This window comes from Symphalangus syndactylus, chromosome X, assembly GCF_028878055.3.
Source record: "Symphalangus syndactylus isolate Jambi chromosome X, NHGRI_mSymSyn1-v2.1_pri, whole genome shotgun sequence".
NCBI lineage: Eukaryota > Metazoa > Chordata > Mammalia > Primates > Hylobatidae > Symphalangus > Symphalangus syndactylus.
The window spans coordinates 57,344,841-57,372,199 of NC_072447.2; the positions used below are offsets into that span (position 1 = coordinate 57,344,841).

The following is a 27,359-nucleotide window of genomic DNA, read 5'->3' on the forward strand; positions in this document are numbered from 1 at the left end:
ACACAAAGATACAGGGGAAATGGTCCATTGTTATGCCTAGGTTCAACAAAGTATGGACAGCCGTGTAGAAATATAATTGGAAAAGAAGGGCATTATTTCATGTTAATAAACTGTGTGGGGAGACACAGCAAGTTCTATCTTCTTGGCCTCTCTGAGCAACATTCCTTCCTTCTGAGTGTGGGGCAGGGCCGTCTCTGGAATGGGTGTCTTATGACTGACAGTCAAACAAGGAAGGTCAGATAATTTCTTTATGGCCAATTTTTACACAGAAAGGCAGAGGGAGCATTAGAGTAATAATTTTAGGTTTTGTGACAAGCTTTGTGGGGAAGGGGTTCTGGTTTCTATGACCCAGCTTGGGGAAGAGGGATTATAATATCTATGGCTGGCCTTGAGGAGAATGGGACTGAGACAGGAGGGCAGAAGATCAGAGAGAAACTTTTGCCCTCTTTCTGACGCCTTCATTTTAGGCATTGTTTTCTGAGTCCCAACAGTAAAAATACCCCCAGAATAGATAGAAATAGTCTAGATTATTATATCAATAATTGTGTAGATTAAAATACCAATGGCCAGGCACAGTGGTTCATGTCTGTAATCCCAGCACTTTGGGAGGCCGAGGTGGGTAGATCACCTGAGGTCAGGAGTTCGAGACCAGCCTGACCAACATGGTGAAACTCTGTCTCTACTAAAAATACAAAAATTAGCCAGGCATGGTGGTGCACGCCCGTAATCCCAGCTACTCAGGAAGCTGAGGCACGAGAATTGCTTGAACCCAGGAGGCAGAGGTTGCAGTGAGCCAAGACCGCACCATTGCACTCCAGCCTGGGCAACAAGAGCAAAACTCCATCTCAAAAAATAAAAAATAAATACCAATGACAACACTCAGAGATTAAGGGAGAGCAAAGTAAGATACTGAGCATATAAAATCCTGGTCCAAATGTAATCCAAAGTTTCTCCACCCAAGAGAAAGGGATATAAAAAATTTAAAAGCCCTTAGAATCCACAGAAGGTATTCTCCTGACAAATTGCAGCTTATTGCGTAGGCCAGAAAAGGTGTTAGGAATGCATATGAAAACACATATTATCCTGCAAATCTCTTTTTTAAATAAAACTCTACCCATGGACCATTTTTCCAAGCATCCATTAGTATTTAAAACATAAACCCAATTGAAAAATTTTACATTTCACTTAGGGACACACCAAGGAGGGGGTTGGAGGGAGGGGGAGAACATAAAGGTTAGAGGCCTGAGGATCTGCCATTCCTGATTTAATGTGCCAAGAAACAGATACCCTAAATGAGTTAGGATTACTGGATCTGCCTTTCCTCAAAGCAAGGAAATAATCCTATTGAATATATCTTCCCTCTGAGGCTGCTTTGGAACTGCTGTTTCACCCTAAATCTTCTCTGGATCCTCTTGGCAAATGGCTTTGAGATGACATAATGAAAATGGATTTTAGGTCTTGTTTTTAATTTCATTCATGCAAACAGAAAGATAGGTTCCATCTAAAAGTTCTGATGTGGACACTGGCAAGTGTTGGAAGTAACACAAACACAAAACAGGCAAGAAGATGAGGAGAAAAACAGAGAATACAAGAAGAGATAAAAGGAGGGAAGAAAGACCCTATATATGATTACTTGGAGTTAGGAAAGGAAATTGGGTTGCCTAGAATGGCAGACACTTGGAATAAGTGGGAACCCACAGTATTTACTGATGGATACAGCTTCATTAGGAGATAATCGTTAATTTAGTCTAAAAGAATGAATAGGGATCATCCAGGTAAAAATTTATACATAGAGAGAATGAAGCCCAGGATGCAGCACAAATAAAGGCGTGACATTATGTGCTGCTATTACTAGTTCATAGAATGTGTGTATATTGAGGGTGGAGGGTGGGGCAGGTGAAGAAATGTGTAGAGGGTCAAAACCAGGAAACTGACATTGGCACAATACAATTAATTTGACTACAGATCTTACTCAGATTTACCAAGTAACAGTGTTTTAAAAATTAAAGTGTTGACATTTCAACAGTGACATGTATATTAGTCAGGTATCATTACTAATGGCTTACGTGGACCGTCATTCAGAAATAACTTCAGTGATGCTGGTGAACATGTACTAACCTATATAAGTACATTTCCTGGTATGAGGCACAGATGGTCCCTGTCTTAGAGAAGTGTACAGTCCAGTTGGGGAGCTGATGTAGGGGAGGAAAACCAATTTTCTCTTTATCCTTCGTAGTTCTTAGTTGAGATGGATCCTTGTATCAAAAGATAAATTAATAGGAGAAAAACAAAGTTTAATAACAGGTATGCCTCATGTATACAAGGGATATATTCAGGGAGAATGAGTAAATCTCAAAAGGGTGGCTTTGAATTCAGGCTTAAAAATCCTCATTCTCTAAAGCAAAGAAAGAGAAGAAGACCAGTTATGGGGAGATAGCTAGGAAAAGGAAAAGCATGGTAAAGAAGGATAAAGTTTGTTACACAGATTTAAGTTGATTCCTTCTCCATTGATAAGAGTCTTTATTGATTTAGAATCATTCCTCTCCTCCTGACACAAAGAGGGAGACACCCTTATAAATAAATTATTTCCTTTATAGATGTAAATTTCCCTTACAAAAGGATAACCTCTACTCTGTTTTCAGAGTTTCCCCTGTGTCTGCCATTTCTCAAAATAATCTTTATGCCAAGGAGCTATATTTTGGGGTGGCATATTCTGGTCTCCTACAGTCACATTTTGGGGTGGTGTTGGGGTGGAGAGAACAATACCACAAAGTATAGTGCTTGGGCATGCTGAACACTTTTGAATTAAAGGAAATCAGAAGGCTTTCGAAGCTGCCTCAAAACCAAGGACTTTCTAACCTTCTCTTGTTTTTCCCCAACTAGCACAGGGAGAGAATCTTTCTGGAATTTCCTCATCTGACTAAGAAATCTTCTTTCCAAATAAAATGCAATTGTCTTAAGACTCCCTCCCTAGGAATAAATAACCAAGAAAAATTAACCAGCAGGGAAGAAAAAACACAAAAAGTTGTCACTATGCCCAGACAGACTTTTCATCTATTCTTCTGAGGACAGCTCCAAGAGATTACCTGGGAAACTTTATCTGCATAATAAAACAACCATTGTTCACAATGAAGTTCTGCCCCTTATCTTCCTGCTACCTCACCCACAGCTCAGAAGAACTCTGTCACAGGTCATTGTTATTTGGGTTCATTCGTTTCCCCTGAAAATCATTTATTACCCCTCACTGCTAGGTGGGGTGTCAGAGCCCTGGCATCAGAAAGTGATCAACCCATGGGTTGGTAGGAAGAATTTACCAATGACAGTATAGGTTTGAAAAAGGAAAGTTTTATTAGAAAGAAAGAATGCTGTAGACGAGTGCAACAGGGCACCTCAGAAAGACAGAACTGAGTGTGCCACAGTGGATTTTTTTCCTCAGGGGTATTTATGGACCTTAAAGCAGGAGCTTAAGGATAATTTGGAGTATATTAGTCACAAAGGTCATGATAAGTGATTACATTTGTAGACATTTTGGTGCCTTAATGTCAACAATGATTGCACAATGAGTTTCAGTATGCATGCATTCCAGAGATGTATAGAAATTCTAGTTACTTAAAAATTTGGGGGAAAGAAACCTGGAACCAGATGCCTGCTTTAGATAATAGGGAAGTCTAATTACTTCTGAATTCCTCAGATAAGGAGTTGTGTCTCTAGATGGTCTGCTTGCTGGTCACCAGGTGATCTTGCTCTCCTAATTTTCTGCCTGAAAAATATCTTGGTCAAATCTTTGACCCTTTGTATTCCCCCATGCTCATGTCTAGCTGCTGCCTATTAGGGTCTCAAGAAGAAAGGGAAAATGGCACAGTGAAGAGCGGTGTGGAGTCTGGTTACCTCCTGCTGAAAGGGAGCATTGAAGGGATACATTGTGTTTTCCCCTTTCTTGCTCTCTGTCATGAAGGGAATGAAAGGTCATGAAAACTTGTTCACAGGGAAGACTGGATTCCATCAAGAGTCCCCATGTAAATGGAAGTTGCTGTTGCAGGCCAGCATTGGGATTGCATAGTCATCTGTAGATGGAATCATTGTAATATGGAAGATATAAACTTAATAAGAGCATTTAAGAGGCGGGGATCAAATATTAAAACAAGAATGATAAGGATTAAAGGTCCAAAGAATGGGGGAAGCCAAGTGATTTATGGAAACCAATCAGTAAAGGTTTTGGCCCAGTCTTGGTTACCTTGGGAAAGTGTGTGTAGCCATTTGGCTTGTTTGAAAATTTCTTGGACATTAATTTTCACGTATCCAGACACACTAATGTAGATGCAACAGATTTTGTTGATGACAGCACAGACTTCTCCTTGCTCAGCTTGGAGGTAATCTAGAACTCATCTATTCAAAAACCATTTCTGCTAGTGAGTTTAAAGACTTTTCTAGCACCAATAGACTTGCACTAGCTTTGGCTAAGGCTATTTCACGGGAGGCAGTAAGTTCTCGTAGTGTGATTTTATGGTAAGTAAAACCTCCCCAAGGGGCAAGAATTGCAATGGTTTCTACAGCTCCACTCACAATAAATCCTAGGGCCCTTTTTCTTCTTGAATGGAATTATAGATTGGAAGTCATGCTCAAGACAGTAATTTGGATGGGAGCTATTGTTCCCAGAGTGCAATCACCATAATGAAGAGAGAATTATCAAGGTGGTATAGTGCCAAAGCTTGAAAAGGGTTTAAATAATTCTTAGCAGTGCCACAAAGCCATAAGAGCCCAGGATGGGCAGGTAATATAGTTTGAGGCTTTCTGGACTAAGAGGTCCTCCACTGCTGAGGCTTTTAAGTGGGTGCTGGGGGGCCATCCCTAGGATACTAGGTCTAATGTTTTTGAAAAATATGCCATAGGTTCCTTAGCCCCAGATTTTGGGCTAAGAATCTTAAACCTATTCCCCTTTGTTCATGTACATACAAAAAGAAAGGCTTAGTCAAATCTGGTAGGGCCAAGGTCAGGGCTGAGATTAAAGCTTGTCTTAAAGTGTTTAGAGCATGCTTCATATCATTAGTCCAGGATAGAGGTAGTTCCTCAATTCCCTTGAGGGCTCATATAAAGGTTTTGCTATTAATCCAAAGGAAGGAATCCATATTCTGGCAAAGCTACTGTTTAGTTTCTGGAGTTGTCACATTTAAAACAAGATCTTTTCAAGCACTAGAGAGGCTCTTTGTACCAGGGGTTAAAATAAGACCCCCAAACTGAACACTTTGTGTGGATATTTGTACCTTAGAAGGAGATATTTGTACCCACAATTAGCAAGTTACTTTACTACTACTACTGTATTTTGGACTGAAACAGTCTTGTTAGGACTACAGATTAGTAGGGAATCCACATACTGGAGTAGACTGCTATCTGGGAGAAGCTGCATGGTGGACAAGTCTTTAGCTAGGCTCTGTCCAAAAAGGTGGGGGCTGTCTCTGAATCCCTGGCACAGAACTGTCCAAGTTAACTGTTGAGTTATTTGAATATTTGGGTCTTGCCATTCAAAAGCAAACAAACATTGGCTATTTGGGTGTATAGGAATGCAGAAAAAGACATCTTTAAGATCAAGTACAGTGAACGATGCTGTGGTGGAGGGAATGTGTCCAAAAAAGGTAAAAGGGTTTGGGACAATAGGATGAATAGGAATAACAGCTTCATTAATAATTCTAAGACCCTGTACTAGTCAGCAGGAGCCATCTGGTTTCTTTACAGCTAAAATGGGAGTGTTGCAAGGCACATTGCATGGATGCAATAATCCATGGGTTAAAAATGTTATTAGGTGCTTAACCCTTTTTGTGCTTCTGGTTTCAAGAGGTATTGGGGGTTTCTAGGGAACTTTTTAAGGATTTTTAGGCTGAATGATGATAGGAACAGCTGATACTGAATGGCCAGGAATGGAAGTATTCCAAACCTTAAATGGCACTTGCTTTAGAATGTGAAATTCTATAGACTGCAGTGGCTCTTTTGGTGACATGTGAGTTAATACAGCTAGAAGGTGGGGGGTCTTAGCTGTAAATTAGCTTGTAATTTTGTGAATATGTCATGACCTAATAATGGAACAGGGCAGCTTGACAGGACTAAAAAGGAGTGAGTTTACTAGGAAGAACCTTCTGTTTTACAAGGGAGTGGCAATGTGAAACAGCCTCATTGGGGTTTTCCATCAATACCTTTGAGGAAAGTGGAGGACTGGCACATTGGGCCATAATAAACATTTAAAGCTGAATAACTAGCCCCTGTATCTACAAGGAGCATTCTCTCTTTTTCAGCTATGATCAGATTTACTTGAGGCTTGTGCAAAGATAGGGGCCTGGACAGCCTCAAGGCCCCATCAGTCATCTAGAGGATGACTTTCAGAGGCTTGATCATAATCCAGGAATAGAGCGAGAGGTGTTTGTTCTTGCCCTTGCCCTTGCCCTAGTCCTTATACTGTAGGATCCCTTTGTTGGGTAGGTTGGCAAGGTTGTGGCTGTGACAGCCCAGAAGGAAGAGATGCCCCCCTTCTCATGAGGGAGAGAGGGGCACTCACTCTTCCAATGACCCTCTTGTTTGCAATGAGGACAGGGTCTAGGGGACAGCTTGTAACCGAGAGGTTTGGGACGTTCTTTACTCCAGTGTCCTGGATTTCTACAGCAATGCCAGGCCCCCATTCTGTTAGTATTATAGGGACAAGCCTTGGGGTTATTAGCTAACAAAAAAGAATGTGCCAATGCCGTTGCCATGTATTTAGCTTGGCAACAGCATTTTTTTCTCCTCTAATTGAGCCCTTTTCATTTTTGGTGTTTCCTCCTGGTTATTAAAAACCTAAAGTCTGTATTTAATAAAGTAGGAAAGGGAGTTTGTGGGTCTTGCTCTAACTTTTGGAGTTTTCGTCTGATGTCTAGGGAAGCCTGACAAAATGGATTGGCCCTCAGGGCTTTTGCAGTCTAAATTTGTATATTTATGCACGGCCTCCACCAGTCTAGCTTGGAAAAGGGCAGGATTGTCAGATGGCTCCTGAGTGATCTCTTGTAATTTAGAAAAATTAACAGATTTTATTACAGCCTTTCTCATTCCTTCCAACAAACAAGTTATCATATAGTCTCATCTGCCCCTGCCTCTGTTTGGGCTGGCATCAGCAGCCTGGTATTGCAAATTGGGTTGTGTGTTGGGGACAGCTTCTGCACCAGCTCTATCATCATTAGGATTATAAGCATGAGCCTCATCTGCCCAAGCTCACACTAAAGACCATATGTGTGATTTTTCTTCATGGAAACAGCAAGTAGTTAATACCACAGATACGTCTTGCCAGGTTAAATGAAAGACAATAGTTAAAGCCCCCAATTCTTGAATGAACTTAGAGGGATCCTGGCTAAATGAACCCAACTTGGATTGAATTTGCAAAAAAATCAAACATTGGAAAAGGAACATAAACTCGAATTGTTCCCAAATCTTCATTTGCCACCTCGGGGAGAGACAAAACTGTACTAGTGGTATATGTGACTCCTGGGTGAGTATGTGAGCGGGATAAAGTGTCTAGATATGGAATGGGGGTTGATTAACAGATGGAGCAGATGGAGGGGGTGTAGGTGAAGTGGGAGCAGGCTAAGGAGAGTGTGATAGGCAAAAGGAAGGATCATGTAAGACATAGAATCAAGGAGGGAGGAAGTTCCTTGGAAGCATATGCGACAATTTTTGTGTTATTTTGGGTTTTGGGATAAAGCCAAAAAGACCTGAACATTTGGGACCTCTGAATCCTTTCCAAGGTTCTAGCAAAATGAATCTAGTTGTAAAATAATATTCCCATCCAGGGTTGGTTCAATTAAGAGGCCAATTTAAATTATCGGGAAGCTTATATTGAACCCAAGCTGTATTACAAAAGAAAATCATACACTTCTTTTTGAGAGTGTGTGGGTCAAAATGGGACTAGTTTTTAAGTACGTAACCCAAGGGTGAGTCGAGTGGAATTGAAGAATGAATTGAACCCATGTTGGATTTTGGTAAAGGACTACAAGATCCCTGGGGCAACCCTGAGGGATTTGGACCTCCCTTTTTCCATTGGCTTGCTCTATTCAGACATGTTCCAACATGGATAGAAGGCCTACCCTTGCCTGGATGACCAGTCCAAGAGTGCCCTTGTTTGAGTGGTCAGCTCAAACCTAACGTGAAGGAGAACTCACCCATAACTTGGGATGAGGTGCTTGTGATGAAGGTGAATCTAAAATTGGGTCCACAACCAGTAGAGTGTGTCTGCGCAGAGTGCTCGTTTCCAAGTCACGGTTTACAGAGTGTTAAGTGAAAGTGGACTTGCCATTCTGACGGGCAATAGGGAATTCATTCTTTTGTCTTGGCCTTCCCGTAACACCAGGGAGTGCCCTCAGCCAGAAACCCTCAATTACCAAAGAATACTTAAGCTGATTCGCTGGCAGTCAGAAAACAGAAAAAATCCCTGGCCAGTCCCTCACCCCTAAAGGCAATGACAGACAGGTGTCCCTTCCCTAGGGCTTCAGGATCTCACCGAAGAGTGGCCTCAGCCAAGGATCTTCAGTTCCCAAGAGTAAAGAACCAGGCCATCAAGGGAAGCAGGGAGGAAAAAAAGAAAAGAGAAATCCCAGTAAAGTCTCACTATGAGCGACCAAGATGCCGAGCAAGGTATCAGAGCCCCAGCATCGGAAAGTGGTCAGCTCATGGGTTGGCAAGAAGAATTTACCAACGACAGCATAGGTTTGAAAGAGGAAAGTTTTGTTTGTTTGTTTGTTTTGAGACGGAGTGTCACTCTGTCGCCCAGGCTGGAGTGCAATGGCACAATCTCGGCTCACTGCAACCTCCACCGCCTGGGTTCAAGTAATTCTCCTGTCTCAGCCTCCCAAGCAGCTGGGATTACAGGCCCCTGCCACTGTGCCTGGCTAAGTTTTATATTTTTAGTAGAGACGGGGTTTCATCATGTTAGTCTGGCTGGTCTCGAACTCCTGACCTCAGGTGATCCGACCGCCTCGACCTCCCAAAGTGCTGGGATTACAGGCGTGAGCCACCATGCCCACCTAGGAAAGTTTTATTAGAAAGAAAGAACACTGTAGAACAGTGCAGCGGGGTGCCTCAGCAAGACGGGACTGACAGCGTGGTGGTGGATTTTTTCCTCAGGGATATTTATGGACCTTAAAGCAGGAGCTTAAGGGTACTTGGGAGCATATTAGCCACATAGGTCATGATAAATGATTACATTTGTAGATATTTTGGTGCCTTAATGTCAGCAATGCCTGTGATTTTTGTTGTTGACAGGTACTGCTAATACTACAGTGGTTTGTTACCTACATTCATAGTAAAAAAATATTAATTTCAGTTAGAAGTTAGCAAAAATGAGTATGTAATTTTTTTTTCCTTTTCAAGATCACAGATCCTCCTGAATTCTATTAGTTGACTTCAAGTTGAGAACTTCTGGTCTAAAAATCTGTGGTTTTATTGTATACCTCCAACACTGGATCTGCTAGTGTGTCCTGAGAAAACTCCCATTAAATAGCAAACTACATGCTCAGAGACAATTGCCAATCTTTACATATCCCTCACCTCTTCAAGTTATAGAGAACTGGTCAAGAGCATATGCAGGGCCTGGCATCTCTGCCACTTGCATAGTATCTGTTTGTGTCTTTTTATCCTTAAATCTCTCTTTTGTCCTGTCCCTGATGACCTTAGGGCATATTCTTTTTTTTTTTTTTTTTTTTTTTTGCAGTAATTATGGTTTCAACTTTTATTTTCCTCTAGGGAAAACCTTTAAAAGTTTTATTTTAATGTATCACAGATGTAAACTGGAGGGATTTCCACAAACATGAGTGCTCTACACTTGTAGTAAGAGTTGTTAGCTCCAAATTTTTATTCCAAACAAACATGAAAACAATTGAAAATAATGAGACGCTAACTCACGCTCATATTTATTAATCTAAGTGGTGCTAAAGAACTTTCATCCCAATGCAAAGGACTTTGGTGACTGAGAACAACTGACTGATAACAGATGTCACGTCCCACTTTCTCTTTTTAAACATTCTTTTCCAGCTCAGTATATTTAGAATGGTATATTCACCATGCATATACACTGTAATTACAACTTCATTTTTAAATTTTTTTTTTTTTTTGAGATGTAGTCCCGTTCTGTCACCCAGGCTGGAGTGTAGTGGCGTGATCTCAGCTCACTGCTACCTCCGCCTCCCGGGTTCAAGCAATTCTCCTGCCTCAGCCTCCCTAGTAGCAGGGATTACAAGCATGTGACACCACACCTGGCTAATTTTTTTTTTTTTTTTGTATTTTTAGTAGAGATGGGGTTTCACCATGTTGGCCAGGCTGGTCTGAAACTCCTGACCTCAGGTGATGCATTTGCCTTGGCCTCCCAAAGTGCTGGGATTACAGGCGTGAGCCACCGCGCCCAGCCCATTTTTGAAATTTTTAAGGAACTCATTCAAAGCACAACACAGAAAGTGGAAACAGATCCAGAGCCTTGCTTATCAGCTGCTGTAGTAGGTCATGTTGACATGGTCGACCAGAATCGGGATCCTAATAAGAAACACATGACAAACTCAGCTGAGATTTTTGTATAGAGTTTTAAAGATGGGAATATTCACAAAAGTATGAGTTGGGTTAAGAAAACTGACAAGGGATATTGAAGCATCCAGGGACTAGTCATGATGGGAAGCCACTACTTGGCCTGACAGGATATGGGGAGGAAAAGGTGTTAGGGTATCCCAGCTGAGAGCTGGAGCTGTGGAAAATGACGGGACAGAAGCTATAGTTAGAAAGGGGCAACCATGGCCGTGTCTCAGCTGTGGAAGATGGGGTGAGGAAAGATGGTGACAGTGATGAAATAAATACCATGACAGTTCTCTCCTGCCCTTTAGTCTCTTGTCAATCCCCACTCCAATGCCCCAACCCAACCAGAAGCTAAAAGGCAGGGGCACCCAGGTGATGCATTCTATGGGGGTCAGAGCAGGACAGAGAAAGGTGGAAAATCAGTGTGGAGGAGAGAGAAACAGAGAATAACCAGTACCTTCCCTCCACACTTTTGAACAGTGTTTTTACAAAAATAGGTTGGGGAAATTGAAGGCAGTGATCTGGTTTAAAATTCAAGTCCCTCTTAAGATGGTGCTTTTAAGGAAGGTCTTGTCTGCCTAGCATTCCATATTGATTAAATTGTGTAGATAATTGTTTGTTTACCTTACCATTTTACTTTGCCTTCCTGGTCCCAGTCAGTGGGAATGCCTAGAGCTGCATCTCTTAAGTGAGTCTGATTTGAACTTAATTGCTTATCTGCTGAAAGAAGGGCACTGCCTGGTTTTTAAAAAATCATTCTTGTTCAAATTGTGTCTTGAAATATTGAAAGTTAAAAGAATGATTTAAAGAAAAGCCTGCACTTAAAATTGCCCAGAGCTGCATGATTCAGAGGATTCTCTGACTCTTGTCTATTTAGAAGGAAGGAAGAGTAAACACATTTATAAATGTCAGACATGGCCTCTGTAGGGGCTATTGATGCAGACAGCCAGAGCCAGCATTAAAAAAATTATCCAAAGGGCTTGATTCAATATCACTGCTGACCAGAAGTCTGGGAAAGAACTGAGGTTTATGTGCTTGAAAGCCCTAACTTACCCTTATCCTCTGTCCCTGCACATAAGAACTTCTTTAAAGGAGCAGCAGTTCTTGTGGTATGAGCATAGAAGCTTCATCTTCAACTATTGAGTAGCTGGACTGCTGTACCTTCCACCTCACCACAATACATCCAATACCTTGCTCTGAGCTTAAGTCACCTGTCACTTATTAAGGAACTAAACAACATATATTTACACTTCTTGAATCGGGGAGAGTCCTCTGAGGATTCAATTAAGTCCACATATATCATATCTCAGTGATACCATCACTAGTTATCACCGTGATAATCGGTGAAGCCCCTTCCCATAAGGGAATGGGTTATACTTCAAAGTATTATTCTGCTTGTTTTCAATGTTCTCCCCTGCTCCCTCTTCTCTCTCACTGATACACCATGGTTCAATTTCACTGTTCTAGTCTACATTGAAGTTGAAATAAAGTTACACAGAAAACATAAAAGAAACTTTTAAATTTATGTGTCAAATGGAAATTCAAATGGAAGAGGAAGGACACAAGGATGGGTGGAATGAACTTTCTGTCATGATAACCAAAGAGCCAAATAAAAGGGATTCAGTAGGGTCTGTTGTTGAATGCAGATTCCCCTTCCTCCACCCATGCCAACTCACAGTATGTAGACGCCCACCTTTCAATAATATTGGATATTTGTAAGTCTTCTCCACTCACACCCACCTCTGACCAAAAGGTGGAGATGGGAGGCATGAAAGGAGAATCTCAGCCCCTGGTAAGGTAGAACTGAACAGGGCCAATTGGGAGTATCCTCCTTGGGCAGGGCAACAGTAAACACACATTTACTGTTCTACATTGATTTAAAGAACTATATCAGAAGGATTAAGTTCAGCTGCTTTTGACAGAAAACCCCAAATAATAGTGACTTCAACCAAAAGAAGTGTATCTGTCATATAAAAAATGTCTAGCAAGTACATACTCCTTCTAATTATTCTGCCAGCCTTCTTATATCTCTTTGTCTCAGGTGGCAATGCCTACATTCCAGGTGGCAGAAAAGAGGAAGGAAAGAAGAGAGAACAATATTTCCCTTTAAGAAAACTTTGTGGGAGTTTCACATGACATTTCCAATTATATCTGTTGACCAGAACTTAGTCACACTTAACTGGAAGGGAGGCTAGGAAATTATGGTCTTTATTCTGAGCAGCAAAACTGTGGTTCTATTTCTAAGGAAGAAAGAGAAAACAGATACTGGGGGATAACTGTCTCTTCCACAAAGATAATCACGGTGATCTTTCATTTACAATGAAGTAGAAGATTGCTGGGAGAAAGACAGATGAAAGAACAGAAATAATGCTTAGATTCTTGGTAGTTATGCTTTTTAAGAGTAGAAGTATGCTAAGAAAATTGGTACCTCATAATGTGGCAACAGACAAATGAAAGGTAATTTTAACATATCTGTACTACATGCAATAGAAGATATAATATCCACAGGAGGACCAGAGGCTAGACATTTATTCAGGACTGGAGACTGGACAAAAAGGGCTGCTGTCAGGGCCTGCTACATAATTTGCATGGGCCAGTGCAAAATGAAAATTCAGAACTCCTTACTCAAAAAAAGGCATGCTGGCAGGGTGACACCTATACTCCCAGCTACTCAGCAGGCTGAGGCAGGGGGATTGCTTGAGCACAGGAATTTGAGGCCAGCCTGAGAAACATAGTGAGTCCCTTATCTCTTTAAAAAAAAAAAAAATCCTAACACTATGCAAATAGGGCAACAATGGGATGACAAGGAACAGAGGACATGCACATGACATGGATCTCCTCAGCTCATATGCATACTCCATTGCCCAGTGAAGTCTCTTTGGGCTTCATTTAAAAAATGCAAGTTCAAAGGTAAAATCATTAAGAATTTCAAGACAGAAACAGCAGGGCATTAAACCTAGGGCAAGACCCTTCTAAGAGAGGGGCCCTATATGCCCATGAAGCCAGCCCTGGGTGCTGTAACAGGCATGGACATGCATCACTCATATCCTTCAAGAAGGCTCCTGCACAGATGTGAGAAGTGTGGCTAGCTTACAGCCCCTAGCTGTGATTTTCTTCAGGATCTGCCTCAGCTTCAGTGTTAACTTCACAATATTCTTGGGGAAACACAAGCCAATGACTAAACAAAACAGTCTTCATAGGAAAACCCACAGTGAATGACTAAGCAAGGCAGTGGTATGGGGCTAGATGTTTACTCTAGTTGAGTAACTCCAGGCTCCTCTGAGAAGTATCTTTCACTGGGAACTCCCACTTGGCTGGCAGAGACTTTCCAGATCTGCATCTGGATAGCCCTCTTCTGAAGTTTCCTTTCAGAAAGAGAGATAAAGTTTATTTTTTGTCTGTACGAAGATGAGTTTCTTTTGCCTTCACAGTTGAATAACAACTTACCTTGGTGAAGGATTTTTGGCTCAAAATAACTTTTCCTCTGAACCGTTTCTCTCCAATGCTTAATATTGAGCAAATGTTAAGCCTACAGAACAGTTAAAAGAACATTTTGACCAACACCAACATAGTCTTGATCTGGACTCACCAATTGTCATAGATATTACCACATTTTCATTATTTGTCTTTTTTTTTTTTTTTTGAGTTGAAGCTTTGTTCTTGTTGCCCAGGCTGGAGTGCAATGGCGTGACCTCAGCTCACCGCAACCTCCACCTCCTGGGTTCAAGCAATTCTCCTACCTCAACCTCCTGAGTAGCTGGGATTACAGGCATGCGCCACCATGCTCAGCTAATTTTTTGTATTTTCAGTAGAAATGGGGTTTCTTCATGTTGGTCAGGCTCGTCTCGAACTCCCAACCTCAGGTGATTCGCTGCCTCGGCCTCCCAAAGTGCTGGGATTACAAGCGTGAGCCACCATGCCCGGCCTTGTGTTTTTTTAATAAATTATTTAAAAATAAGTTGAAGCACTCATGACATTTCACCTCAAAGAACTTCAGCCTGCATCTTCTAGGAATAAGAACATTCTTGGCTGGATGCGGCAGCTCACACTTGTAATCCCAGCACTTTGGGAGGCTGAGGTGGGCGAATCACGAGGTCAGGAGTTTGAGACCAGCCTGGCCAACATGGTGAAATCCCGTCTCTACTAAAAATACAAAAACTTAGCTGGGTGTGGTGGCGGGTGCCTGTAATCCCAGCTACTTGGGAGGCTGAGGCAGAAGAGTTGCTTGAACCTGGGAGGTGGAGGTTGCAGTGAACGAAGATCGCACCACTGCACTCCAGTCTGGGCAACAAAAAAAAAAAAAGAAAAAAAAAGAACATTCTCCCCATAACTATAGTACTATTATCACGTCTAGTAAAATTAACACTAATCAATAATATCATCTAATATGCAGTCCATATTTAAATTTCCTCCATTGTCACAATGTCAATAGCTTTCTAATTTTCCAAACCAGAATCCAGCCAAGTTTTACAAATAGTCTTTGGTCATGTCTCTTTGTTCTCTTAATCTTGCACAGTCCCACTACTTTTTAGTTTTTTTCACAACATTAACTTTTATTGAAGGATCCAGGCCAGTTGTCTTGTAAAATAGCTTGTATTTGAATTTGTCAGATTGTTCTTTCGTGATTGGATTCAAGTTAAGCATTTTTTGGTGAGAATACTGCATAAGTAAGGTTGTGAACTTTTTTTTTTGAGACAGAGTTTCACTTTTGTTGCCCAGGCTGGAGTGCAATGGCGCCATCTCAGCCCACCACAACCTCTGCCTCCTGGGTTCAAGCGATTCTCCTGCCTCAGCCTCCTGAGTAGCTGGGATTACAGGCATGCACCACTACACCCAGCTAATTTTGTATTTTTAGTTGAGAGGGGGTTTCTCCATGTTGGCCAGGCTGGTCTTGAACCCCTGACCTCAGGTGATCCGCCCGCCTTGGCCTCCCAAAGTGCTGGGATTACAGGTGTGAGCCACCATGCCCGGCCGGTTGTGAATTTATTACATCACATCAAAGGACATATTATATTAGATTATTGATGATTGATGATCTTAAGTTTGATCATTTGGCTTAGGTGGTAACTGCCAGATCTCTTACCTGTAAAGGATTTTTTTTCCTTTATAATTAATAAAATAATCTGTGGGGTGACACTTGGAGACCTTGTGAATAAACAATTTCCTAATAATTCACTCCTGGTTTTTAGCATCTGCTGAGATGCTTGAATTGATTACTACAAGAGTTAAAAGTGGTCATTTTTAATAATGCCTTCTACATTTACTACCTGATATTTTTCTGTAAAGAAAAACTTTCCTTTTTAACATCTTTCTCCTTATGTTTTATTAACTTATTTATTTTGGTATAACACAATGGGCTGATAGATTTTCTATTAATGTTTTATTATTGTCATCTTTTTTGATGCTCAAATTGTTCCAACTTCAGGCAACATATAGCAAAAAAGTGCCCTTAGAGTGGTAAATAGCATCTGGACTGGTAGACTTCATAAATGAACTCTAAATACTCAATGCAAGTACCATAATTTTGGGCTTCCTTTAGTGTGGTAACTGTTATAATTGGCTATGTCCCATGTGAGGGATCCTGGAAACTATGCCTGTGTAATTATTACAAAAGTTATTGGCTCCTATGGGGCATAAGGCTGCTAAATCAGGCTAAGTTCCATCGTTGTCTGAAGTGAAACTGGTTCCCTTGTACATAAACTACCACTTGGGAAACTAATGAGAATAGCCACGGGATAGCTAGTCTGACTGCTCTTTGATCTGCTGTAAGAACACCCATGGAAGGTAAACACTCCATGTTGTCCTGCTGGCAAGCTGTGGTTTGTTGTGTATCCCTTTGAGTGGACTGATGCTAATATATAGTCCATGGTAGTTTTGTGAGTCTGAAGGTTTAGTTGGACCCATGAAGAATCCCTAATGGCAGTTGCACTATTTAAAAAAGAATACTTAGAGAAACTTAACTTCCATTCCTACCCCTTCCATCCCATTCTCATTCATTTCTCCATATACGATTTATCTTTCCTATGTATTTTTGAAAATATAAGTAATATATCCTTACACAAAGATACAAATAGACATACATACACATAGACATATACAAAGGTATGCTATATATATATATATTCTCTCATACCTTCATTTTACTACTTTTTTTTTTTTTTTGAGACGGAATTTCGCTCTTGTTGCCCAGGCTGGAGTGCAATGGCATGATCTCGGCTCACTGCAACCTCTGCCTCCTGTGTTCAAGCGATTCTCCTGCCTCAGCCTCCCTAGTAGCTGGGATTACAGGCATGCACTACCATGTCTGGCTAATTTTATATTTTTAGTAGAGACGGGGTTTCTCCATGTTGGTCAGGCTGCTCTCGAACTCTTGACCTCAGGTGATCCACCCTCCTTGGCCTCCGAAAGTGCTGGGATTACAGGCGTGAGCCACTGGACCCGGCTTTCATTTTACTACTTGAAAATATATCCTGAAAATCACTCCATATTCCATATCAGTTCATACAGATCTTCTTTCTTTTCTTTTTTGTAATGACTGCATAGTGTTTCATTGTGTAGACTTATTAATGTTTATGCAAACAGTCCTTTATGGATGGGCATGTAAATTGTTTTGAATATTTTGCTATCCAAATTATTCCACAATAGATAACCTTCAGCATATTTTTTCACTGTTTGTGGAAGTGTATTATTAAGGTAAATTCCTAGGAGGATTGCTGGGTCAAGGGGTAAATGCATAGGTAATTTTGTTAGATATTACCAAATTCCTCACTATCAGAGGTTGTACCATTTGTACTTGAGCCAGCAGTGTATGAGAGTGCCATATATGTCTACAGACAGAAAATAGCATGTTTGGCCCAGGGCAGTGGTTCACACCTAAAATCCCAGCTCATGGAGAGGCCGAAGTAGAAGGGTTGCTCGAGACCAGGAGTTCGAGAACAGCCTGGGCAAACTAATTGAGACCCTCATCTCCACAACAAATTTTAAAAATAGCCAGATGAGGGCCGGGTGCAGTGGCTCATGCCTGTAATCCCAGCACTTCGGGAGGCTGAGACGGGCGGATCAGTCAGGACATCAAGACCATCCTGGCTAACACGGTGAAACCCCGTCTCTACTAAAAATACAAAAAATTAGCCAGCCTGGTGGCGGGCGCCTGTAGTCCCCAGCTACTCGGAAAGCTGAGGTAGCACAATGGCGTGAACCTGGGAGGCGGAGCTTGCAGTGAGCCCAGATCACGCCACTGCACACCAGCCTGGGTGACAGAGCAAGACTCCATCTCAAAAAAAAAAAAAAAAAAAAAGCCAGATGGGGTGGTGTGTACCTGTAGTCCCAGCTACTTGGGAAGCTGATGTGAGAGGATCCTTTGAACCCAGGAGTTCAAGGTTACAGCAAACTATGATCTGGCCACCGCACTCCAGCCTGGGTAACAGAGCAAGACACCGTCTCAAAACAAAACAAAACAAAACAAAGAAGAGCATTCTCAAAAACAGTTGATGTTGTCCCCAGAAAATACGTGAATCAGGTTTCTATGAAACAGTGAGGAAATCGTAAGGAGAAAATGCATTGAGATATACATGGCATAGATGAAAAGTGAGTTGGCTGAAATAAGAACTTAAAGTAAAAAACAAAACAAAACCTAAAATGAAATGACAGTTAAAATCTGCATTAGAAGCAGTACAAATAGAATTAGAACTTCAGAAAATTAAATCAGTAATATGAAGGATAAATTTGATTAGCTCTCAGAATTCAGAGGAAAAGGACAAAGATGACAACAATGATAAAGGACATAGAAAGGTGATCCAACAAGATAACTATGGGTGTTTCTCAGGAAGAAACCAAATAGTTAAAACAGATACAATAATCCAAGTTATAGTAGAGAAAAACTCCTTGCCTAGGAATGAACAAAAACCCCAAATTAAAAACCCACAGATTGAAAGGATTTATGATACTACACACACGCAAATGGACACACACAGACACACACACAGACTCTTATTATCCTCACACAATTGTTTAATTTCGGGGATAAATGAAACAATTTCTCAAGAGTATTCTGTAAATGAAGACTTATTTTAAAAGACGTGAGGGCTGCCAAATAGAAACTTTCAAACTGATGTCTAGGAAATATCATCACAATTAAATTAACCAGTCATTTCATTGATGAAATGATTTTGAAATTTATTTAAATATATAAGAATATATTAATAAAAGGACTATGTAAGAATATTGCCAAGAATTTGTTAAAAAAAAATTATTGGGAAGGGACTAATCTTTCTATCTGATAAAATCTAATAAGGCAACAATAAGTAAATCAATGTGGCATTGGTGGTAATGTGGCAAAAATAAGCAGGTCAATATAACACAAGAAACAGTTCAAAAGCATATCACTATGTTACATGAGGTAAAACAAATCAGTGGAGAATGGAAGGATTTTTCGACAGACAGTTCTCTTATGATTGGTTAGCTATTTGGGTGGGGGAGCAGAGAATCCATTTAGGTCCTCACCTTATAGCACATATCAAAATACATACCAGTAGATTAGGATTAAATAATTAAATTTTAAAATATCAGGCTGGACACGGTGGCTCACGCCTGTAATCCTAGCACTTTGGGAGGCTGAGACGGGCAGATCACTTGAGGTCAGGAGTTCAAGACCAGCCTGCCCAACATGGTAAAACCTCTTCTCTACTAAAAATACAAAAATTATCTGCGTGTGGTGGTGCAGGCCTGTAGTCCCAGCTACTTGGGAGACTGAGGCAGGAGAATCTCTTGAACCCGGGAGGCAGAAGTTGCAGTGAGCCAAGATCACGCCACTGCACCCCAGCCTGGGTGACAGAGCAAGACTCCGTCTCAAAAAAAGAAAAAAAGAATTTAAAATATCAAACCATCAAAAAACTATTATAAAAGAAAATAGATTTTGTCCTTCAGATCTTTGAAAGACAAAGCCCTTCCAAGTTGAAAAGCAATGGAAGAAATCACTAAATAATAGCTATAACCACATAAATTTAAATGTTATGTGTATCTAAAATGTCATAAACAGCGCTAAAATACAAATTGGAATAAACTATCTTCAGTGAAAATAGCAAGCAGGGGGTTACTATCTTTTATAAAGCACTTTCAGAAATCAACTGCAGAAGGGCATGAAGTGATCATTCACAACAGAAGAGATGGAAATGGCTATAATACATTTTTGAAAGATGTATTTCACCAGTAAGCAAATAAATGCTAATTTAAATAGCAACGCCATGCTGATTTTTCACCTTTCAAGTTAAGAAAGGTTAAAAGTGAACTTGTTTATTGTTGGAGTGGGTATAGTAAGAAGATAGCCATTCTTAGGCATTACTGATGAAGTATAAATTTGTATAATCTTTTGGGGAAGTAATTTGGTAACTTCAATCAAAGAGCTTAAAAATGCTCCTACTTTCTTACCTCATAGTCCTGTTTTAGGATTCTATTTCAAGGAAATTGTAAAAACTACATACAATATTTTATGCACAAAATGTTCGTCTCCATGTTATGTATTATATTAAAAATTGGAAAGTACTAAACGCTTAATGTTAGAGGGTAATGATTAAGTAGACTAGAGTAGGCAATTGAACATAAAGAGTGAATATATATATATATATATATATATATGGCGTGAATATATAATGTAGTTTTTAAAAAATTAAAGTGTGAATATGTATTGAGTAATTCTTACATGTCTGGTACTACCCTAAATGTTTTAATGCATTTGCTCATTTAACCCTTGCTTCAGCTGTGCTAGATATCTTCATTTTGCTTCTTCGGGTGCCACTACCACACTTCTCTACTCTGTTCTGGCCCCTGAAGGCTGACCTGTGTCAACTAAGGGAAAAAAAATCAAGCTTTTAAAGAATTACAGTTAATTTTATTCAGAAGTCTTACTGGAGACTATAGACCAAGGCTTACAGTCCGGGAGCAGTTCCGTCAGACGGCTAGGCCACAATATTTCAGCCCATTGCTTATAGACAAGCGTGGGATTTCAGTACATGCAAAATTGCATCAAACCTGCTTAGAAGTTACAATGAAGCAGAATCACATATAGATTTGGGTGTAAGAGTACATCTGGCAACAGATTACGGAAGCATAATCACCAGCCCCATCAGACGTTACCTTACGTGTAGGGAAAGGCAAGGACTAGGGTCATTTATCTTTTAAGGAATATAGTGACTCAGACAAGAAACATGGGGGGCCGTGTGCTCTATCCTGTTGTGTCTTCAAAGCATCCTTCTGGTGAGCTGCATATCTTCACAGAGTCAGAGGCTTTGTGGAATTATGCTGGCAAGCAGAAATGAGCAAACATGGCTTCTTGGCACTTGCTATTTTGTCTCACACCTGTATGGACTGCATCAACAGAGTCTCCCTTGTTTTCTAGCTTCTGGTTGGGTTAGGTCTATGCAGAGGACCAGCAGGAGACTGGAGGGAGGGAGATTAGGTATTTATTCTCCCAGCTTCCTCCCTGCGGGTTTCCTGTGGGCTGGCTGTCTCCCTGAACTAAAGGCCACACCTTGTGTCAGGCAGCCCTTTCCTAACAGCACTGTCACTAAATTTCTGATGACTGCTTTCTCCTCCTACCTGTTCAGAGTGATACCTTCTTGCTGTTACCAACCCAGGCTACTGCGCGATTCCTTACGGCTTCTCCCCATCTTGCCCTCATCTTTGAAAATAGTTAGTTGATGATACGCTCTTGAAATTACTTAATTTGAGTTTGCTGTTTCCTGCTGGAACCCTGACTGATTCAACAACTTATAGGATTCTACGATTCTACGGCTGGGACAACAGGCAGAGAGAAGTCCAGTAATTTGCCTAAGGTCACACAAGGGAGAAAATAATACTTATGGAATGTTTCACAGTTATTCTTTTATTTGTTTATTTAAAATGAACTTTTACTGTTTTCATACAACACAAATAAAATGAAGAGAGAAAATACTCATATTTCTACTCATCGATTTCCATCCTTTATTTAATAAAACTTCCACATTTTCATCTCCATCCAAACTCTTGCTTTGAGTCTCAGGCTTTATGTTCAGTTGTCTTCTCTATAACATTCATCTGGATGTCTCAAAGGCACTTGAAACTCATCATGTCCAAAAACATGCTCATAGTCTTCCAAATCCTAGCTACAACCAAGTCCTGTCAACCTTATATGTAAATGTCTCTAAGATAGCCACATGTCTCCAGCTCCACTGCCACCACCTACCTCAGTCTAAGACACTTTTACCTCATTCTTTAAAGAATTCCTAACTTTGGTCTACCTGTACCTATCTATTCTTGCCCGATTATGCACATGGCAGGCAGATAGACCTCTCCAAGTTGCAATCTAGGTATATTGCCACTTGCCTAAAGTCTTGCAGTGGTTTTTGTTGCTCTTAGGATCGAGGCCAAGGATGCTACCTTGGCCCAGTCGTCCTCAGCAGCCTTGTCTCCCCCTTGCCCACAGCTCCACAGAGTAACTTTTAGTTGCCTTAATGAACTATGCTTTTTTTCTACCACAGGGCCTTTGCACGCATTGTTTCTTCTTTCTAAAACATTTTTACACTCCCTCTCCCAAAGTTAATCTCCAGAGGGGTCAGGACTCAGGACACCCTAACACTTATCCTTGTGGATCTTTCTAATATAACATTTGTCAGAGTTTCTATTTACACATCAGATAGACAGTTGTCTATGTCCTCTATTAGCTCATCCACTAGACTGTGTGTTCGATGATGATGGTCTCTGTCTCGTGTTGCCTGTGTATCCTAGTACCATGCCCTGTGCCTAGCACATCCTGTGAAATCAAGTATTTGAATGAAAATAAATGAAAACAATGAGAATAAGGAGAAAGTTGGACAGAATCACATTAGAAAGAGCTGATTTCTTCATATTTAGTTTTTCTTCTCTCTATGCTCAAAGTCTACCAAGATAAAAATGATTTCAATTTAGTCATAAGTCTCAAGTCCTTTTCTAGGAAGTAAAAGTTATTGAAACAGGATGAAGAAAAGACTAAATCCATATTTCTTTACAGTTTATTCAACAAGATGTTTGATACAGAATGGGGCGAGGGGCAACAGGAGGAATGTTTATAGGTGGGAGCAGACATCGTTAGATTCCTCGAGTTCTCATCACTTTCTCTAAATTTACGTCACGATTTCACCTATTTTTTTTTTTTTTTTTTTTTTTTGAGACGGAGTTTCGCTCTTGTTGCCCAGGCTGGAGTGCAATGGCGTGATCTTGGCTCATCACAACCTCCACCTCCTGGGCTCAAACAATTTTCCTGCCTCAGCCTCCCGAGTAGCTGGGATTACAGGCATGCACCACCATACCCGGCTAATTTTGTATTTTTAGTAGAGACGGGGTTTCTCCATGTTGGTCAGGCTGGTCGCGAACTCCCAACCTCAGTTGATCCGCCCGCCTCAGCCTCCCAAAGTGCCGGGATTACAGGCGTGAGCCACTGTGCCCAGTCAGATTTCACCTATTTTTGAGAGTTTCAGTAATGACAAATTCAGCTTTCGATGACAAATTCAGGATAAGAAAAAGTGGAAAATTAAGAAAGGGATAAAACTAGAAAACAGAAGGCTGGCTGCACAGTAAAATATATGCACTAAATAGCACTCTTTTCAGTAGAATGGGGAAACACATGTTTTCTTATTTCATTTGTTTCTGCACCTTAGCCATCCCTTTGACCTTCGCTTTTAAAATGCAGTCCCACTTAATACATGATAGGTGAGTTATTTTTCTTGCCTACTTGCTTCGATTTGGGTTAAGCGCCTCAGCTTGAAAAACCCCCCAGAGAACCAATAATTGCCTGGTCTCCCGCAAGTGACGGTTCTCGCCCCGCCCCGTCCCGTCCCGCCTCGCCCCGCCCCGCCCCTCCCCGCTCCGCCCCGCCCCCCCCGCCCCGCCCTGCCCCTCCCCGCCCCGCCCCGCCCCGCCCCTCCCCGCTCCTCCCAGCTCCGCCCTCAACCTAGTGAGGGCTGGAGGCTGCGCAGACCTCGACGGGCCCTACATGACGTCACAAAGGGGCCAGACCAAGTGGGGCAGCACCCTGCGACCCTGCGATCCTGCCCGGCTCAGCCTCCTTCACATATCTGCTTCCTTAAGTCCGCTGTTGCCCAGATAGCTTTCAGTTAAAACCAAAGAATGAAAGCACTAGGTGGAAAGCCCACGCGGCTACACCCACATCCACTTCCCAACCGCGCCCCCCCGCCTGCAGTGGCATCGCCCGGCCACGCCCAGTGGCAGGACTTCCAGCTCCAGCCGGCAGGCAGGCCGGGAAGGCGGAGCCAGGCCGGCCTAGTGTCACATCTCCACGCCCCTGACTGGGCCCGGCTCCCGGGGCTGGCCTCCAAGAGTGGGTACCGGGAACAGCCTGACCGTGGAGAAGGGCTGCGGGAAGCAGAACACCGCCCCCAGCGCCCAGCGTGCTCCAGAAACATGAGCACAAACGCCTCAGCCTCCTCCCCAGGCGGCACCGGCACCAGTACTGGCACCAGTACCGGCACCGGCACTAGTACTGGCACCGGCACCAGTACCGGTACCGGCACTGGCACCGGCACCGGGCGCAAGGCAGAGGGCCCGCCCGAAGCCAGGGGCACAACTGCCCAGGTCCCGAACCCGGACTCCAGCTTGGACGACACCTCGTACAGCCCGTCCGAATGGAGCGTCCGTTCTGAGTGGCGGTCCGTCTCGGATGCGCTAGCCAGTTCCCAGTGGAGCACGTCCTCAACGGCCGAGGCCGCCTCCTGGAGCTCCAGCATACACTCCCGAATCAGCACTACCGGTCTTAGCGAGAGTATTGACTCCGACTCCAAGAGTGGCCTCCGGGGTTTCAGAGCTTACAGCCCGAGCAGTCGGATCCCCAAGTCTACCACAGGCTCGAACTCCTCAGATGGGGCCGCCACAGCCTCCAACCAGGACACCGGCATTCCCTGGGTATTAGTAACAGGACCTACCCCGCCCGTAAACTCCCCCCTAGAGTCATTGCAAGGGTCTGCCTTCTCCTCAGGGTTCAGCACCCCACGGGGTTCGGTAAAAGGACCGACCCTGCCCCCAGATTCCATCCTGACCTCAGTGCCCGGCTACACTTGGATATTTGTACGGGGAGCTCCTATACCCAATGACCTTTCGCAAGTGTCAATACAAGCACCTCCTACACCCAGTAACAACCCCCGAGTGTCAGTACAAGGGTCTGCCGCATCCTCAGTGTCCAGCTTCCCCTGGGGTTTGGTACCAGGACCACCTCTACCCAATAACATTTCCCCAGTGTCGCCACAAGCACCTCCTGCACCCCATAACATCCCCCCAGTGTCAAGGCAGGCGTCTACCCCGACCTCAGTGCTTGACACTCCGCGGAGTTCAATACAAGAACCTCCTGCACCCAATAATCCTTTCCAACTGCCGACACAAGGACATTCTAAACCTAATAACTCTCGCCGAGTGTCAGTACAAGGGTCCGCCCCGCTCTCAGTGCCCAGCTCCCCCCGGGTATCAGCTGAAAGATCAGCTCCGCCCCTGGGCGCTCCCGGAGTATCAGCAAAAGGGTTCGCCCCGCCCACAGTGCCCGGCTCCCCCCGGGTATCAAAAGAAGGATCGGCTCCGCCCCCGGGCTCCCCGGGGGAGTTGGTAGAAGGGTCCTTCCCACCCTTTGCCGTCCCCACTCCTGTGCCTACGACCCAGGAGAGTGTCAGCCAAAGCATGGAGAATCAAGAGAAGGCGAGTATTGCGGGCCACATGTTCGACGTGGTCGTCATCGGAGGTGGCATTTCAGGTCAGTGTGGACCGTAGCGGTGGCCTGGGGAACCCTGGCCAGTGAGGGGTAGGGGAACCTACAGTAGCTCTTGTGGTGTTTGGGGGTCTCTCATGCATGCGAGAGTGTAGTGTAGCCATGGCTTGGCCCCATATCCTGCGAGGTGGGAGTGGGGGTTGTGCCAGTTTTGCTGGTGGTGTGACTGGGGGAGGCAGACACAATAATTTTACTACTACTACTATTAAATACTAATATTTAATTAGCACTTGCTGTGCAGTTATATTTAGCACTTTACGTGGATTTTCTCAGTCCTCAACAGTCCTGTGAGGTGGGAACTAAATTCATCCCGGTTTTGCAAAACCAAGAAACTGAGGTCTGGGGAGTTTCAATAACTCTCTTGAGGTCGAATCACCTAGCTTGTAAGTGGCTGAACGATTTTCTCCCATTTAAGACCTGCAGTACTAATTCCTGAGGTGGCTGCTTTGCCTCACTGATTTCATATCCTTTGCCCTAAACAGAACATCAGGATACAGATTTCTGTAGTATTGAGGGAGCAGTAGTGTTATTCTAGCCCTGCTCTTCTCTGTTTTCCGTAGAAAATTTAGTAGGTGAAGAGGAAGGAGGTAGACTCCTTTAAGAAAAGGTTAAAAAAAAAAAAGGGGGAAGAGGGGGTGAGCTCTTAAACTATTCCTGTGTGTATGTGTGTATGTGTGTGTGTGTGTTAGAGCTGTGTTCATATATATATATGAACTGTGTTTATATATATATGAACTGTGTTTATGTATGAACTGTGTTTATATATATATGAACTGTGTTTATATATATATGTATGAACTGTGTGTATATATATATATATGTGTGTGTGTATATATATATATATATATATATATATATATATATATGAACTTGCAGGAAGGCGTAGGGCATTTATTGTCCAAAGAGAATCCCTTTATGAAGCAGGGGCTGAGTGCCCTGTTGTATCCTCCTTTCTCCTTTCACTAAGAGCTCCCACCACCTGAATCTTGTCTTCTGATGAGCCAGTAGGTGGGCCAGGGTGCCCCTGGTCCTGGCTTGGATTTGTGGCTAACCAAGTGAGTGGTGCATGAGGCTTTCCAATATCTTCCTGGAAGCCTCATCATGATTGATATATTGTCACCTATGTTGCCGTCATTGGTAAAATGTTTGAAAATTAGGAATTTTGTTGCCTTTCAGCCCTGGCTAGAATACCACACTGACCTATCCTCCCCCCACTAGGTGTTAATAATTTCTGAGTTATCCCTGCAGGATCTGATTCAGAAAGAGAAAGATGATGGGAGGGAGTAAGTAGAGTGGCCCCACAGTAGCCATTTTTATATATAAATCTTTCGAGGAGACTCTGAACATGCTTACAAATTAATGTTGGATAGAGATAGCTTTATCTGTACCCAACATTGTTTATCCTGAATAGGCCAAGAGAAGAGATTGGCATGAACTGTTGCTTTGACAGTTCCAGCCAGTACCAGCAAAAACATACATGTATGTTGGAGCATCAGAGGAAAGCAGCTCCTGGTGGAGAGTAAGAAAAAGGAGTATTTCACCTTGTTTCTCTTTATTTATTTGTGTATTCATTTATTCATTCAAAAAACACTTGTTGAGTACCTGCAATGAAGTGGGCTGCTGTTTCTCAAAATCTGGTCCCACTAGGCAAGCCTCCTAAAAGCAATATGGTTGTAGATCACTGGAAAATAAATATGATGACAATGTGTTATATATACATTGACTAGGGGTTCTGGGTTCTCTCCCATCTCCATACCATCTGTATTCTGCAATTCAGAGTTCTTTCTGGGATTTTATTCTTAGCCTTTTTCTTGTTCAGTCTCCAGAATTCCTTAAGGAGCATTGTTTTTTTATATTTCCTCTGCCTGATTACCTGTTCTTCCTCCTTTTCTATACTTTATGCTCAATACTTGGTCATTAGCAGAGGTGAAATTACCATGTAGCTGATAAACTTTATGCTTTATGGTCTTGTAACTGGAGGTATCTTCTGGTTCTCATTCTAAATAAATAA

At 42.4% G+C, this 27,359-nt stretch overlaps 1 protein-coding gene across 1 annotated transcript in view; it reads left to right on the forward strand.

Moving 5' to 3' along the window:
* Positions 1–23,837: 23,837 nt before the first annotated feature.
* The window catches only part of MAOA (monoamine oxidase A), an 85,920-nt gene continuing 82,398 nt past the window's right edge, over positions 23,838–27,359 (forward strand). The window contains exon 1 of the mRNA XM_055268252.2: positions 23,838–25,333. Coding sequence (XP_055124227.1) covers positions 24,001–25,333 — 1,333 coding nt within the window. The 5' untranslated portion in view covers positions 23,838–24,000. The remainder of the gene's footprint in view (positions 25,334–27,359) is intronic.